Below are 17,587 nucleotides of genomic sequence, written 5' to 3' on the forward strand. Positions count from 1 at the left end.
TCACACCTTTGTTCTCAGCACAAATACTCCTGGGTAATCCAGGGCTTGCTTCATTAAGGTTATGAATAGCGTCACTTCAGAAATGCTCCTGGATATGTATCATATGAACAAAGGAAAGGGCAAAGCTTTAGTGCCAACAGAACAGGTTAGGAATTGCAAAACAGAGGTTTGCTGTTGATAGAAAACAACAATACAAAGCTATCGCCAGCTGTAGTGGGTTGAGCACTTGCTGAGCTGCATTGTCACGTCTTTCCGACGACAATATCCATGCCAAGTGCCTGATCACTGCTCCAGACAAATACACATGTATGGTCTGAAGAGTACGACAGGGAAAAGAAATAGAACAATGAGTGTGCCAAGCCACTGTTAAGGACATGCATTTAGAGGATAGATAAGGAAAGACTTACTCATAAAGTAGACTGCCCTATTTTATGCCATTTTATGGTGTGCAAAGGGATGCAATATAAGCACTCACCAGTAACAGGTACAGTGAAAATGCACTGACTAGTGGGTTTTACCTGTAAATTACTACTACAGCGTGAATGTACTAATGACTAACATGAATACCTTAAAGTATTGCAATAGCATATGCACTGCATTGCAAAATGTTTTCTTTCGGCATATCCCACATTGTTGTACCACTCAAAAAGGCACATAAAGCAGTTATACAGAGCTGTTCAGCTCTTACACTTCCCCTTAAAATGTACATCTTCACTACCTGCTTTGCAAGTCACTGAACTTGCCTAACACAGTAGGAACAGGTGTTAATAGGTGTATCAGATTTAGTGTAGGCACCATTCGTTCATGTATTAGGTGATTATAGCCCTAGAAATAGAACAGGGCTTGTTTGCACTACATGGACAAATAGATTTGTCAAGTCCATACGTTTTTAATATGCTCTGGTGAGGTCCACTGCAGAAAAGTGTATCTTATCATCTCTTGCCTCTTCATGTTTTTCTGTCACGCTTTACTTCAGAAGGGAAAAACGTTCCAAATACACAGAAATGTCCTTTTTCAAAGTCTGAAAAGAAAGTACTTTAGGTTTTCCACACAAGTTGACATTTCATAATGACGCAAAACAGTTGTTTTTCATGGCTCAATGTTTGTTTGTTTGTTCTTATTTTGTACTTCTTCTTCTTCTTAGTGTTAAGGCTCGACCTGTGCGGATGCCTCCTGGCTACCAGGCAGATCTCGTTATCCAGTTGGTGTGGGTGGATGGTGAGCCTCCACAACAGATTACCAGCCTTGCTGTTAACTCTGCTTATGGCCTGTAAGTACCTCAGAATTAAGGTGATTTATTGTTTGTTGCAATAAATCACATGTTTTCCAACTGTACTTTGAAATTTCTCACAGACAGTTGAGGTCAACGCAAAGTATTCAAAAGATGCTGTAACTCAGCATTTTCTAGGGGAAAAATTATTTTGAACTGACATAGAGATTGTAATATGGGATGTAAAACTGCCATTCTTGCCAATATTTTTACTAATCCTATTTAAAAGACTGAATCTTTTCACATAATTCTTCCCATCCTTTCAAATAAGATCTAATTGCACTTCAAATGTGTAATTTTCAAAGTTATTTTGAAAGGTTCACCAAGGTGAAATGCATTTAATGGAAAATGGTGAAGCAATTAACTGTTAAATGCCATTTATCATGACATCATATCTTACTTGGAAATTGTCTTCTGAGAGCAGCATTTTTGTCTGTGCTAATGCCTGTTTGCACAGGAATCGGTGACCCGAAATTGACAATTGAATAAGGAACATTTAAATGCTGTATTCTGGATGGCAATGCAAATGAGTGTGTGTAATTGTTTCCTCAGGTTCAGTTTATTTGCAAATTTTTAATGTTTTCTCTTACTGAGAGTCACCCTGATATATTAAAATGGTTTTCCCTGTAGGTGTTACTCCAATAAAACTATTGGCTGTAATAGGTGTCAGGTGCTGACTCCTGCTGATTTTCAGTAAGTCTCTGGACTCTTTCCAGAGGCTGGCAGTTTAATGCAGAGTTTTTACATTTCTGCAAAAAATATTGTGTTCTGGGGGCTGTTTTTTCAAGTTTTCAGCCTGAATTTTTAGAAAGTCTCCTATTAATGAATTCTTGGAGTTTCTTTTCCTTACCATACCTTGATGCATTTGTCACTTGTGCAAATTGTTAGCTTTTGCCTGATTTGCTCCCTTGCAGATTTCAGACCTCAAGGCAGTGTCTGAATAATCACATTCTCTCACCAATAATCAGCATTTTCTCCCTTATAAACTACTCTGATAGGTTGTGGTTCTCCTAATGGCAACGGTAGTTTCCTAAACCACTGATTTGATTCAATCAAGTGCTTTATTTTGTTTCATTTGCTAGGAGCAATAATAGTTTATATGACAGCCTCCTTTAAGACACCATGAGCTAAGTACAAGATTGTTTCAGAAATAAATGCATGTATGAATAAAGTAGGATGATAACCTAAATTTAACTTTCCTACAAGAACCACCCAGGAAAGGTCTTTTTTCCTTACATTTTTTTCTGTAGACTCTTTTTTCTCTTCCTTTCTCTTGTCTCTCTTTACTTTTTTCTCAGGTCTGTGACAAGGCACGGTCTTTTCTTTCATCAGAATTGTTGTTTACTACTTTAATTGTCACCTGTTATCTATCTTCACAATGTGGAAAAACCTATTCCACTTCAGCATGAAGCCTGAGAACATGTAATTTTTGTCATGCTAATTGTACAGTTATTTGGGTCATCTTTTGCCTAATTTTTCTTCCTATACTAATCAGTTTAAGTAGGTTGAAGACATAAAATGGTGTCTGTTCTGGAGAGCTGTTTCCAGTATTCTTTTAATTATTATGATTTCTGGAACTGTTTTACTGCAGCCATGAAACAGGAATAAAGTCAGATGCAAAAAAAAAACCTTGATTCCCAGGAAAGATGAATGACTTCAGACACTGCAAACTTCTATTTAATGTATTTGGTTTACTTTTAACAGTACCAAGGCTACAAATTAAAAGTATTGACACCTGTTTCATTAACGTTGAAATGAATCATCAAAAACGTCTTCCTGTTATGAAAGTAGAAAAGAAAATTTTACAAATTGCTTCAATTACAACTGAATAACTAGGTTAACCTTGAGGAAAAAGGTTAAATACAAATAATAAATTTGTTTTCAAGTAGGTTCTGTTGTACTGAAAGTAGTCAATGAAAATTTATTAGCAGCTCATGTGGTAACAGTTTTCAGCTAATCTGTATATTTATTGTCAAGAAATATCTGATGAGGGTTTACCAACACAATAGGACATTACCTATCAACTAATTCTGTTCATTGCTCAAAACTGAGAAATTTATTTTGTATTTGATTTTATAAGGACTTGGTTGTTAGCAATTTATCTTAAGTCTTGGTAACAGTAATGGCCATCTACTTTTTTTTACCCATCCTCAGAAGTGGGTAAAAATCCTATTAATGAGAAATTTCAGATTCTTTTTTAAACTAATTTGTTTGGGTATAAGAAATATTAGATCCATACTTGTGTGTGAAATTAGAGGAGTTTAGAAAACTACAGACCAGGAAATTATACATTTTGTTAAATTGCTGACTAGGGGCGTGAATGATCACTACCTCTTCTTGTGACTCATGTTTTCCAAAATTCATTAATCTCAGGTTAATAATTTTCAAAGTACAAATGGCTATTTTTTTCCCCTAAAGTATTAATAGATGAGATTGACACTTGTCATTTTTATTCTTTTTTTTTTTCTTCACCCAGAATGCAGGGACTTATGAACACATACCATCAACCCTCTTTTAGTCTAAAACCATTATCCTCATTCCCATGAGCGCTTTCTCACATTTGTCCAGGTCCTTCTGGATGGTACTTGTCCCTCAGGCTTATCTCAGCTTGGTGTCTGCAAATTTACTGAGGGTGCCCTCAATTCTGTTGTCTCTGTCACTGGTAAAGACATTAAGCTGTACTGGTCCCAGAATGGGCCCATGAGGGACACCAACTGGGGAAAAAAAAGGTCAATGGGGAAAAAATCAGAGTGCATCCATAGTATTTCCATAGATGCTGTACTGCAGCCAGTGTTGAGACAAGGGTGGTGAACACAGTGTAATAACAACCAGTAGAATTCAAGACACTGTTGCAGATGGTCCCTTAATTTGCTAGTTTAACAATTGAGGAAAAATAATTTCATTTTTCTTTACATATTACTTTTATATTTGCAATATGGAACCCTCTTTTTTATAATAGAAGCAATGTAAGAAAAGGTAGGACAGAAGAAAATTTCCTAGTTACCCTGCTTTCCCTCCACCTCATTACTTTTCTTCTGCAATGTTGTTTTTCTGCACAAAAATTCCTTTCAGATATTTTGAAGATACATTAAGAAGAGTCAGGTGGAGGTGAGTGCACACCTGACTTTGTGTGTGAATTAATTGCTTAAATATTTTGCAGTGATTTGAACTAACCATCTTATTCACTTTTTACATAAAATCACAGAACCTGATAGCAAGTGATTCTGAGTATGATTGAGCATGGTTTGGGTTTTTGAGTTTCTTTGTGGCTGTACTTGAAATCCAATGTCTGGAATTTAAAATTGCACTCTGATACAGAAGGACAGAGATCTTGTCCATAATCAAACTACCATCAAAATTCATTTGCAGAAGCATTTCAGAGGGCTAGAGACTGTTTTAACAGGAATCACTGCTGTAGATAAGCTGACAGACTTGGAAGGAAATTTTATAAATGCATTTCAGATTTGGAAATTGTATAAATGCATTTCCACAATATAGCCTAATATATTTCATTTGTCACTTGCATTTAGCTTTAAAAGAATTTTTACATGTATTTGTATTTATATTTTAATTTGTATTTTATATAAATGCATAACCACTTTTTAAGATCTACATCCTGATTTTTAGGCTTAATTGATATCATCATTATTATAATTATATTGTTCAGTGAAGTAACATTTAGACATTACTGCAATGTGTTTGGTACAGAAAGTTGGTAGAAGTTGGAAGTCTGCTTTCTGGAAAGTCAATTCAGAAAACAGTCTTTGAAATTCAGGGTTATAGGTCCATAAGAAATAAAAAATGTGAGATTGAGCAGTTCCTGAAGAACAAGTTTGTGCACTGTTCATAATAATAATGATTATTGTTTTCAGCATTTAATTAGATATTGCTAACACTTTGGAGGGACGCTTCTCTTTGCAGGGTGGCTTTTGGGAACTGCAATGGTTTGGCTGTTGTGGATTTCATGCAGAAGACAGTCCTGCTGAGCATGGGCACCCTGGACCTCTATGGATCCAGCGACCCGTACCAGCGCCAGCCGCGCTCACCTCGCAAGAGCAGGCAGTTTGCTGCAGGTAGGAAATCAATCATTGTGCTTATGAGCCTGATATGTTTCTTTGGTTTTTTTGCCTGTGGCTTTTTCTAGTGCTTTTGGAATGCATGACTATTTGCCGGCCAATGGAGTTTCTATAACTTGGCAAAAGAAACTTGACATGCTCTAGGTGCGGGCACTTTCTCAGAAATAAAATGTTTTATGAGGTTTTTTTTCTTTTGGGATGGAGGTCAGCAAGTAATTCCCTTAGCTGAGTCTGTAAAAAGTCATAATGAGCAGAGCAATAAATTGCTTCTCTGGCAATCCCTTGAAATGTAAATTGTATGCTATTTGCTTTCTGGTTTTAAAAAGTTCATACCAATAAGACTTCAATTTAAGCTTAAATGTACCTTCTGCCAGGTGCTATTAATTTGAGTAGTCAGTTATGTTTAGAGATGTGTAACACATGGGTATGTGTTATGTAGGTAACACAAGGAGCTCAAATTAAGCACTTCTTTAGTGAACTGAAGTTCTTAATTTAAACCTACAACATCCCTTTTAAAATTTGATGCTAAGAGGATCACAGTAAGTCATAACTGTTATATTGTGTTGTGTATTAGAAATATTAATACTTCCATAGAGCTAAATTTTACCATACTTCGTTGGTTATCTAAGCATTTACTTGTATGAGAAAAAGTCAGATTGTCTGTTTCAAGTCTTTCCACTTGACATATTCCATAGTAACATGCAAGAGTCAGACACAATTATGAAATGTGTTTTGCATAGCTGTGAAGTTTTAGAATTAGATTTTAAAATATCTGTGAAAATGTGGAGTTTTAAATCTAACCCTAAAATTGTAAAATCAACAGATTATAGTAGGTTTATGCCATCAGCATTTTCATCAGCAGACCCTACACTGAATCATCAAATCCTACTTCTCCCTAGAGTTATGGGAAATACTTGTTTATAATTGGGAATGTGTTTACAGCCCAAACAGAAAATAAAATCTAGAGGAAAATTTATAGAATAAACTACAAGTTTTCAGGCCTACTTCTGCTCCTGAAAGACCATTTATCTCACTTTCTATGCATTTAATCATGGCAAGCTTAGTTCCCATCTGTGCCAAGTGTTAAATATGTAAATTTGGCACAGCTGAGGAGAGAAGAGACCAGCAGCTTCAAGTTACCTTCAGCTTCTCTCTCTGGTTTCAGCCAGCTCCACAGCAGCTCCCTAAGAAATGTGAGCAGCTAGCCACAAACAACATGCTGCAGAACTCTGTACAAAAGGTGGAGGATTGTTCATGTAGAAAAAGCTGTTATCAGCACTGTTTCACAGAGGGTTTTTCTCTGTCAGTGGCAGCCTGGGCCAATCCTTTAAGGCATCATTCCAGCTATCCAGTGCTGCCAGAATGGAGCCCACTGGGGATAAATGACCACTGTGAAGGATTGCAACATCTAGATTGCTCATAGAAACTATGCATCTAAAAAAAGCCTCAGCTGCTTTCTCACCATCCATCCCACATACTTTACTTTTTTGATTATTTTTCTTGTTATATCTCCCAATTGGAAGGTAAGCATCTGCTGAAATTTCTTCACCTTGGCTGTTCTAGATGCTGGTTATGGTATCACTTCCTTTCACTTTAGACTGTTTTTTCTCTCTTTCCTCTGCCTGCTGCTGATGCTGGTGTACTGGCATGTTCCAAAGACAACTTTTGCATGCGTGGCCTGTCTAACTTTTATCCAGATTTAACGAAACGGATCCGTACTTCCTATCAGAGTAAGTTCTATAAAGGTTAGGCAAAAAGCTTTATCATGATTGGACTATGCCTGACTTAAACCCATGTGTTTGTGCTTTGTAATGTGTTTTTTTAAACACATTCAGCATGCATGCAAACTTTTATTACATTTTGTGATGTCAACCATGCTTATTTTTGACAATTACCTTTATTATACAGAAATCCTTTTCTTTAAAAAGAGAAAACCTCAGTGTTATATGGGACAGATTGGGCCTTAGCAATTATTTTTCAACAATGTTATGTTCTTGGTGACAGTATCTTTCTTTGGTTTTATATTTGTTTCCATGAACATTTACTGATATGAAGCATTTCTTGTTTTGCAATGGCACTATTTGTAGTTACCAATTAATTCTTCCCTTTTTCCAGAAGAACAATGTGGCTTAAAAGGGTACCCATTTGATTGGATGCTGTGAAATTCAAAATTTTAAATATCTTGGTTTGGTACTTAAATATTTGGCTTTGGGGAACAATCCTGTGCCTCTGATCTTTGATGGGGAATGTAAAGTGGACATAAAAATACATACATCAAAGAGGGCTATGAAAATTCACGTTTTTAATATCTTTAAATTATGAATTATACTGCTATGAAATTTAAATATTAGTATTCATCACTGCAGAATGTAGTGAACAAAGCTATAATTAAGTTTGCAAAAATGACTGTTCAACAGATGAGCCATACATATCTTAATTAACTGCAGTGCTTATATGTAATTAGGTCTCTAGGATGCCTCATTTTAAAGCACTTTTCACAGAACAACGAGATAGGCCATTTTATGTTAAATATTCAGTATAGGCAGGATAAAGGAGTGGCAGTTGTTTTATCATCTCTCATAAATATAAAGTTATGTAGCTATTGAAATACATTCGTACACCTGCACGACATATTCTGTGCCATGCCTCTAGGCTGATTTTTATGACTTTATTTCATAGTAGTTCATAAAAGGTGGTCTGTTTAGTTAAAAGACTAGTCCAGCTACAAATTCAGCAGTCCATAAAAAGGTTTGGTGTATGGTGTCTTAAAGTCTATTAGTCTGATCTTGCTAATTGCAAATGTGTAACAGAGAACCCAAGTGACAGCAGTCAAATGTTTGGGGTTTTTTTCCCCCCTTCTAAAATATTACAAATTTCTAAGGGCAAAAATTACCACTGTTTTCATTCAGGATTACAAACATAGACCATAGAGTCTTTCATAGCTGAAAATGTAGTGTCATAGTTTTTGTCATAGTCAGAAAAGTCTGAAAAATCTTCCTATGAAGTATTAGTCTGAGTTTTAGGCAAGATCATTAGCAGCTTCATTTCTTTCCTCAAAAATGGTTTTGGTTCTTGCTTTTGTCATTAGATACGTATATGGGAATATATATTGTATGATCTGAAAGGTGCACCAAGCAGTAAGATCAAGAAAAGGACTAGAATCTGTCACAGACTGAAAATATCTTGCATAGTCATTCTCATGTTCTGCGTTTTTATATCTCTTATTTGAGAGATGAATTTTAGGAGTGGTATTAAGAGAGGATTCCGGATTTTGCTTACAAGTTTATCTTCTCTCATAAGGGATGATGATGGGAAAAGTAAATTATTTTTGGAAATTGTACAGTCGAAACTGATATTATTATGACAAAAGCAGGAGCAGTCGTGATAACAGAAGCATTAGGTCTAAAGTTTTAAGGGTTATATCAATAAAAATGGAAGTTAATGGGAAGATATAGGAGTAGTTGATTCAATTAAGTAGTGAAGCAGGAAGATAATTTCATGTGGATCAGTATGGAAAAATAAGACTTGTAGGCATTGAAGCCACAGAAGATATTATCAGTGAGCAAGATACTTAGATTTTTTTTTTTTTTGGTCATTTTAGAGGTTATTTGCAGGAAGAGGCAATATAATTTAGTGCCCAGCCTGATTACAAGAGTTAAAGTGTGATGTTCAAAGATGGGACCAATGTTATGGATTATAGTATCAGAGAAGACAGTGATGCTGATAGCTCTGTTGATGTAGTAAAGAGGACACTTCAGCACAAAAAAATGTAGAGTTCATCTTGATGATGTTAAGTTCATATCGAATACTTCTGAATAGATTTTAGAAAGACAGGGTTACTACTCTAGTTTGGATGGAAGAAATCCAAGTTAAAGATGTGTACTTATGAATCACTAGGGATATATATATATATATATATAATATCGCTATGTTTATACAAAAGAATCTCTACAAATACTGAGTCAGACAAAGAAAGTGTTGGTATTTCAGTCTGGGATGTCCTGCAACTTAACAGGGAAAGGGGGAAAAAAAAAGAATGAACATGTAAGAGGAAAGAGGCAATAAGTTGGAAAAGAGAGGCTTTCCAGAGGAAAGACAAAATCGACAATATCAGGGACATGCAATATGCCAAGCACAGTGATGGAATAAATGTTTTGAATTTTAGCCAGTAAATCTATAGATAGCTTAATAATGGTTAAATATGTGAAGTAGACTTTTAGAATGCACCCAGAGTGGACTTAGGGCATTAAGGCAGCACATTCTCTGGTTTGGGAGGTGAAGGAGGGAAGAAATGTAACCAGTTCTAGGCGTACACAGTGGAAGAGACTGGAATGCAGTCATCCTATCAGGGAAGTAATTTGAGGAAAATAAGAAGCTAAGATGAGTGTAAGTGCAGAGCAGGGGGGTAGCTTTCAGGTGTTGATGATTGGTTCCATTTACTGTAGCATCTGCAGCAATATCCCTTTGTAGCAAGATTATATGACAAGCTAAATAAAATAAACTCTCCCTGCTGCACTGCAGAATTATGTGGTTGGCTGGTTGTTGGTTGGTTGGTTTTCTCCTTCAATTGAAACCAAGTTGTACGTGTTGTTACCCAATTTTGGAAAACATGCATTCAAATATTAAAACAAGTATATTTATTGCATGTAGAGGGATAATGTCTGCAGCAGAATATAAAAATACCAAAAATGATGCAAAAGGAATTTGCATCTCCTACTAGAAATTCATACCATCTGTTGGTAGAACAAGAAAATACTCTTCATGAAGGCTCCAAAATATTGTCAAATCCAAAGGATGTTGATACATTGCAAAATAATTTTCATAATGAAGCTCTTCAGTGAGAAGTCCTTGTTCCTCCCTCAGGCCAGTCCTTTGAGAGGGGGTGAGCAGAAGTAACCTTGGTCTGACAGGAGGGCACAGAAAACTGTGTGCTATGAGTCACTGTATATCAGTAATTGACATTTTAAGTCACACCTAAGAAGCTAATATAGGTTGATTTAAGTCACAGCTATATTCTGAACTAACTCATTTCCAAAGAATGGATGCATAGATATATACAGGTATATAAACATAAAGAAAACATAGTATGATAATTCAGTGTGGAGATGAGCAATTAAGACAACTCTGACCTTACTTATTTTATTGGTTTGTGAATATTTATGGTAATGTATTTATAATTCACTTATTTATAAGCAAAGATGTGATGGCTTTGGGTGCTTTAGAGTAAATGCTCAGTCTGAATGATTCAAACATACGAATAGAAATTTCAAATTTCACAACATTTTAAATTACAGGTTCATTAAATCTGTTACCTCATACTAGTATGGGTTTTGATCCTTGAATAAAAAGGAGATGAAAATCACACTAAACTTAGAAAAATATCCATAGGGCATATCTGTAAAAGTGTTTTAATGCCTTATGCAATATATTTACATCTTGCACTATTTACATATGTTTATGATTTGCTCAAATCAAAGCCAATTTCTTTATAATGTCCATGGGTATATCTTCTCTCAGGTGGTTGTTCACATTGACTGTCTCAGGTTTTTGCCTTTATTTTTACTGCTATATTCCTTTTGCTTTAGGTGGGCTTAAAATTTGCTGGGGTGGTGGCTTTGGGCGGCTAAAAATAGCTAAAATATCTTGGGGCACAAACTGCCTACACAATTCAAAATGGAAAGTGAAAATATTTTTTTAATCTAACTTGAGTAGCTGTTATAGTCTCTCAGACATTTGAGGGAAGCTGAGGTTCATGGAAATATTTATGCATGGTAAATTATTGAAAATACTTAGTTTGGTTTCCTTAAAAAGGAAATGAGAGTAAAAAATGAGCAGTAGTACAAGGAAAAGCTTGAGAGCTCACTTTCTTATCTCAAAGGGAAACATTTAGTGGAATCAAAGGTAACACATAAAAATTGGCCAATATGTGTTTATCTTTTCACTTTTCAGTGAATGATGATTGAGCAATTCATTGCCTTACAACATCTTCAGAGTTTAGAATTTAGCAAGATTAAAAGAGACATTGGGTAAATGGGTGTGTAATGAGCAGAAGTCATTATAATATTTCAAAGCAAGAAAGATTTATGGCAGGAGAAAATCTGCAAGTGGAAATGCTTAAGCAAATCTAAGTGAAATTAAGCCAATGCTCCAGTGCAAGACACTGCATTTCACATTGGGATATGTTGCATTTCTCCTTTAAAGGCATCTGTAGGTGGTCATTGCTGGGGGTGACAGTGGCTTGACAGCAAATCAAAGTTTGTAGAGAAGTTTGCCTGTTCAACATTCTTAGATACCATAATATAAGATGTATCTTTTATGTTTTATGTGGCAAATTGTGCCAAACATGAAGGAGTCATGGTCTTCATACTGAGGTTGCTCTTGGGTAGTGCAGTTTGGTGTTTTTCCTGTTTAAGTCCACAGCATCATAATTTATATTGAGATGGAATATTATTTTTATGAACGCCATAGTAAAACAAAACAAAACTATTTAGAAGCAAAGTCTGACCTGAGATTTTATATTGTGTCTGACAGGAGACCTAATTATACAATGTTTAGAACATCTTAGACAAGGTGTTAAAACTTACGTATCTCAAATAATGCATTTACAAAAGAAACAGTATAAATTTTATTTATCCGAGGTCTCTGATGCTATGCAAGTGTGCCAAAATTGCTCCCACTGCAACCTGTGGACCGTTCTGTAGGAAAAATCAATTCTGTCCCAAATCTCTAGGTACATACAGAAACCTTGGGTTCATGTGGAAGTAAGATCTGCTGTACAAGAGAGGCTTCCTAAATTATTACAGTTCCTGAATATTCTTACGATGTCAAAAGTGACTGAATTTGCAATTGATTGAAATATAATTTTTTCTCACAGATTCTAAGTGAAATCAAAGAAAGATTCAAGTACATTTTTCCAAATAAAAAATCTTTGGTTTTCAACAATAGTGTCTAGTTTGGCAGCTCTTGTTTCTTAAGTCAGGAGTGAGTATGTTTTTAATACTGACTTAACAGACTAAATCAATACTGCTGGTCTTCCAAAGGGCTCTCAACATTATTCTTGTGCTCCTACATCTTCATTACTGGTAGGAGCTTTTTTTTTTTTTTTTTCTGCTGGCTGGGTCTCTGGATCTTCTCCAGTTCCTTTAGCAGTTCAAAAATACATTGTGATAAAGTTGTCAGTACCTACTTAAAGATTCCACTGGTTTTAATACTAAGAAAGCAGGAATTGTGACTGAGTGGCAGAATTTTCCAAAACAAGAGTGTATATGAATTTTAGTGGTGAGGGTCCAGAAGCAATAAGAATTATAACACGTAGTCTTACAGGAGCCATGGTGCCCATTTAAAGCATACTGAAAGGTTCTTGTAGGATATTTGATTCTCAGGATGCAGCACAAGCAGAGTGTGTGTAAATCCAGTATCAGTAAGGCAGTAATGTACACCTGACTGTGGGTTCTGACCTCAGGGCTGTGGGTCACTCAGCTGGCATGTGAATGTCTGGGCAGGGCTGCCAATGTAGCCAATGGTATGGGGTGCCAGAGCCCCTATAAGAAAGGTGAGCCACAGGGTGTTATGGATACATACAATGGGTGCATTTGGATAGGTGTGGCCATGCCCAGTTCACTCACTCAATGGTTAGCCCATGGTAAAGGATAGAGTGAGCTCAGACTTTCCCTCCCTTCCATGCCTAAAGGCATGTTTTAACTTGAACATTCAAGCAAGATGGATCTTAGTTTGCTCACAGAAACAAGCTCGAGTTTACGTGGTATAGACTAGGATTCCTTTCCTTGGTGCTGTCTTCCATGTAGGTGGAGTTCCTGACAAATATTTCTAAACCATGTATAATGTATTTTGTCAAAAAATTCAGCATTACACTCAGCCAGCATTATCAATGCTTCTGAGTGATCTATCTTGTGTGAATTTGTGAAAGTTATAATGTTGCACAGCAGCAGTAATCTTATTTTTTTTCTTCCCCTCTTTTAAGATTTCCTCCCTGCACTATGCAGCAGTTTGAAAGCACTGAGTTGTTTCCACATCAGTTTGACAGGGATGAATGAGTTTGAGTCATATCACAGACTTTTACATTTTAAACTATACTTACTTGTTTTCTTTTGTTAGGTACAGTCACTCTTTTCTATCCCAAGGCACTCGGAAAACAAATCTGAGTTAACAAGAGGTGTGATTTTATTTTTTTTTTTTAAAACCAAGCCTAAATTGCTGCAGTGACAGCCTGATAACTGCACTTATCTGAAATAGATTATTTCCCTCTCATTTCACACCATTCCTCTCTCCAAATTGACTTTTAAGTGCAGAATATCATCAACCAAGAAAGTTGAAGCATGCCCTGTTAGATTGTAACTTAACTCTTTAACTCCATTTTTTCAGGCCTGACTGAACTCAGTGACAGTCCAGTTTCCCTGGAGCTTGAGCGTTGCAAGTCTCCCACTTCAGGTAAAGGTGATTGGCTTCTCTTCCTGCAGTCTATATAAGCCATTCATGTCATGCATCACTGTGTTTCATTAATCCCTAAGAAGTGAAGTGCATAGTTCCAAAGAGAAGAAAATACTGGAGAAGCACTTTTTACATAGCACAGTAAAATCCTAAGTCTGTTTCCTTAAGGAAAACTTAAATGTACCTTGTGCATCTTGAGGTGAACAGTGTGAAAACATCTGAAGTAACAAGATTGTGCAGGTATATTCCTATAACCTCCTATAAGAAGCTTATTTCTCTGGTTTTTTTGAAGTCGTTCTAAGTTTTTTTGCAGTAGGAAGTCCTTGTAATTCTATATGTATATATTATGCGTACATGTACATAGAGAAATTATTTGAAATCAGCAGTATAGAGATGGTAAATATTAGCCATTAGACCTCCAGTGCCTAATCTATGTAATCTACAATAAAAGCAGAACCCCAGATAAAAATATTTGCTTATCAGCCGGGGCAGGGAAATCTTGGCCACACAAAAATTCCTAAATGTTTCCCGTTTTACCATAGTCCCTCAGAAGGTGGAATTCGTCTCATTCCCTGAGACCTTTTCAGCAAGTACCTAGTCTACACTGATCTCTTTAATGTGAGTTCACAGTCTTAAAGATGGTTGCTAAGAGCTGTTTTCTGGTAGCTGACTTTTAAATGTTATGGAAAATAAGGAGGTGTAGCTGTGATACATCCGTTTTGCTTGTGGTATGCATATCACACTTCTTTTCCTTGTAGTTTGGTAAGTATTGATAGATTATTTTTTTTTCCCTCCTTAGTTATGGTGACAAATTCCCACAAGTATGCTATTCAAATTCTCTGTTATTGTTTCACATATTTTATGTCATAATAACAAGATACATTAATCTTGAATGAAAGCCACTAATTAGTAATTTACAGAAGGCTGAAACTAATAAAAGTGTTTCCCTGACATAACAAGAGCTAAAACAAAACAGCTGCTTTGAAATGTGTATTTCCTTGTACTATTTGCAACCCTGATTCTTTAGATATGGAGATATCAAAGTGAAATATGCTATAATAGTATTGGTATAAAACTAGGAGATCAAACTCTTGAGCAGGGCCTCAGAAACTCATGATATAGGCTTTAAAAGAAAACATTTCATAGCTCAGTTATAATTAGATTATTTATTGTGTGGCTCACTGGGATTCAACTTTTCACTTTTCAGAAATGAGCTAAAAACCTTTCCCTTTCTTTTCACTGAAAGCTAGGAGATAGATGACTGACTTGGTAACCATATGTGCAAATTCTTGGTTTTATAATTATGAGTGTCTCCTATAACACTTTACTTTTCTGCAGTTAACTTCAATTTTTCATTCTGCTAGTGCTCAAAAATAGCTCGCTTAGATAAATCTGAGATAATTTGCTCCAAAATTTATTCTGCTTTTTTCTGTTTTGGAGATATTCAGCAGGGGAAACATAGCATATTTATGGGTGTTTCCTATTTTAGCACTTTCATGTTGTTTTCCAAGCTATATTTATATTTTTAAAATGTTAAATCAGGTGCAGTTTTGTAGGAAGTAACTATTATTAGAACTACTTTTTAAAAGAAGAAGCTTCTTTTACTGTGACTGATATTGATTATTTTTATCTAATTATTGCAGATTTTAATTAATATTGCTTCTGCATGCATGCTGTATAACAGAGCAGAATCCAACCTTGTCACCTGGAATAAGTGACCTCAAAACTACGCCCTCCCAAACTTGAGAGTGGAACTAATCCTGTGCTCAGCAGTACAGCCTCACACCTACACCAGCCTTCTCACTGACTAATGTTTCTTGCTCATAGAGCATGGCTACATACTTATGGATCTGTCAGGCAGGATCCTTCTACTTCCAGTCTTGCCTTTATCTGTTTAAAGTCCAAGGCACACAAGCCCTGCAATGGAGGTGTGCTGTGTTCTGTAAGTGCCCCGTGATCTTTGTGTTTGTAAAAACACTGACTGCATTCCTCTGCAGACCAAGACTTGATCCTCCAGAAATTTAACAAAGCCAGAAAGAACACTTGAACTGCCCTGTGAAGTGGCTCGAGTTGCTGCTCAATGGAGGAGGGCCTGCTGGGTGTGACTACATAGGGTTGCAAAGACAGAGGGAGCAGAGTTTGATTTGTAGCAGTTCATTCTGGTTGCCACAGCACATCAACATCAGTTCTTCACCCAGCAGGGGAGTTCATGCCAGGTACTGGCCCTGAGTGTGCTGAATACTACACAAAGTGCAAACTTCTGGAGGGCACGAGTCTAGATGGCGAACACTGCAGACATGATGGATGGCACAGTGGTGAGCGTCCTCGTCCTTAGCTCTGTCAGAAGGGCAATGATTTGAGGAACAACATTGCTGTGCTCGTGTGTGTACTTTGAGACTCCCAAGACAGCACCCAGGAAGAATCCCTAGGGCATGCTAATTGCCAATGTAGACATGAGTAGCTCAACATCTGAGAGAACCATGAGTAGCTTAGTCAGATTTCCGTTCCAGTCGGGCCATAAGAACAGTGTTGATAAAGGCTTCTTGGAGTACTTGAAAAATCTCCTGCCTCCTCATTTCTTGGTCTGATGTTGAACATTGCTTAGAGTGCTTGAACTGTCTCTGTTTCCTTGAAAAGTTGACTTTGCCTGTAACATTCTAGTACTTGGCAATGTCTTAACCTCTGACTAAATTTCACCCTAGGTCAACTCAGAAATTTGGCTTTGTTGTTTCTCTTCTCCCTGCCTCAAAGCAGAATTAGGCATTTCTGTGTTCTATCATTGATATGAGCGTTGGAGCACTGAGCAAGAAACTCGGGGCTGAAGAGTACTCCTTATTTCACATGCAGGGCTGGTACATAATTCAGTACAAATCCTACTTCTTCATTAAGAAATATTTAACTTGGTTCACAAGACTGTCTTCTCAGATGTTCCTCCTGTGCTACTTACTAAAACATGACTTTGCAGATGATATAATTGAAAAATAGATTTCTGTGCTGAACATGGTTCAGAATAGAACATAAAATTAAACCATTTGATTAAAAGTTTTCTGAAATGCACAGTGCCACACAGAGGTAAGGAGTAAGGGAAGAAACAGCAACCTTGCTTTTTTAAGAATGATAGGCAGAGGAGGGGAATAATCTTCCTTAACTTGTCTAATTAAACTAGTATTTAAATACTATAGTGATGCATTTCCAACACTATAAAGGAAAAGAAGAAGTTAGTAAAGCCATTTGAAAGATTCTGCTTATTTTTAAATATCTGAGAGAATTTCTGCTGTAAATGTATTCTGGATGTAGTAATATGTATGGAAAAACACTATGGTAAAAATTGTGGAACAAAAGAACTTTTAAAAACCCCAAACTCTTACCTATATAGAGTATGTTTCATGAATGCAGAAATGCAGGAAGGCATGCCATATCATGGTGTTTGGTGGCTTAAAACCAAAAGCCTCAGAACATCCTATTCTTCGTCCTGTGTGCCTTGTTCTTTCAAACTGTATTTTCATTTTTGTTTTGATGTGGGGGCCAAAAGGGCTTTGTACTGCTTCCGTTCTGCAGTGGCACATGAGAGCTCAATAGCTCTAAAGCACTCGTCATGTAAGTGGTGCTCTATCAAATGCTTGAGTTAATTACTGTGTAATGAATTACAGAACAGTACCCATTCCAGTAAATTTCGCCTTTATTTTTATTATCTCATTAGGTAAACTTATTCAGGGGCTCTTAGGAATATAATGTATAAGATGTATATAATTATGTATGTCCATTACCATTTTAAACATTCCTATGGAGCTTC

The 17,587-nt window shown here is 36.4% G+C and overlaps 1 protein-coding gene across 1 annotated transcript in view; it reads left to right on the plus strand.

Moving 5' to 3' along the window:
- The window catches only part of STXBP5L (syntaxin binding protein 5L), a 180,422-nt gene that overhangs the window by 127,724 nt on the left and 35,111 nt on the right, over positions 1 to 17,587 (plus strand). Inside the window, 3 exon segments of the mRNA XM_066341019.1 lie at positions 1,145 to 1,270; positions 5,192 to 5,343; positions 13,729 to 13,794. Coding sequence (XP_066197116.1) covers positions 1,145 to 1,270; positions 5,192 to 5,343; positions 13,729 to 13,794 — 344 coding nt within the window.

The sequence above is a fragment of the Sylvia atricapilla genome, chromosome 2 (assembly GCF_009819655.1).
Source record: "Sylvia atricapilla isolate bSylAtr1 chromosome 2, bSylAtr1.pri, whole genome shotgun sequence".
In the NCBI taxonomy this organism is placed as follows: domain Eukaryota; kingdom Metazoa; phylum Chordata; class Aves; order Passeriformes; family Sylviidae; genus Sylvia; species Sylvia atricapilla.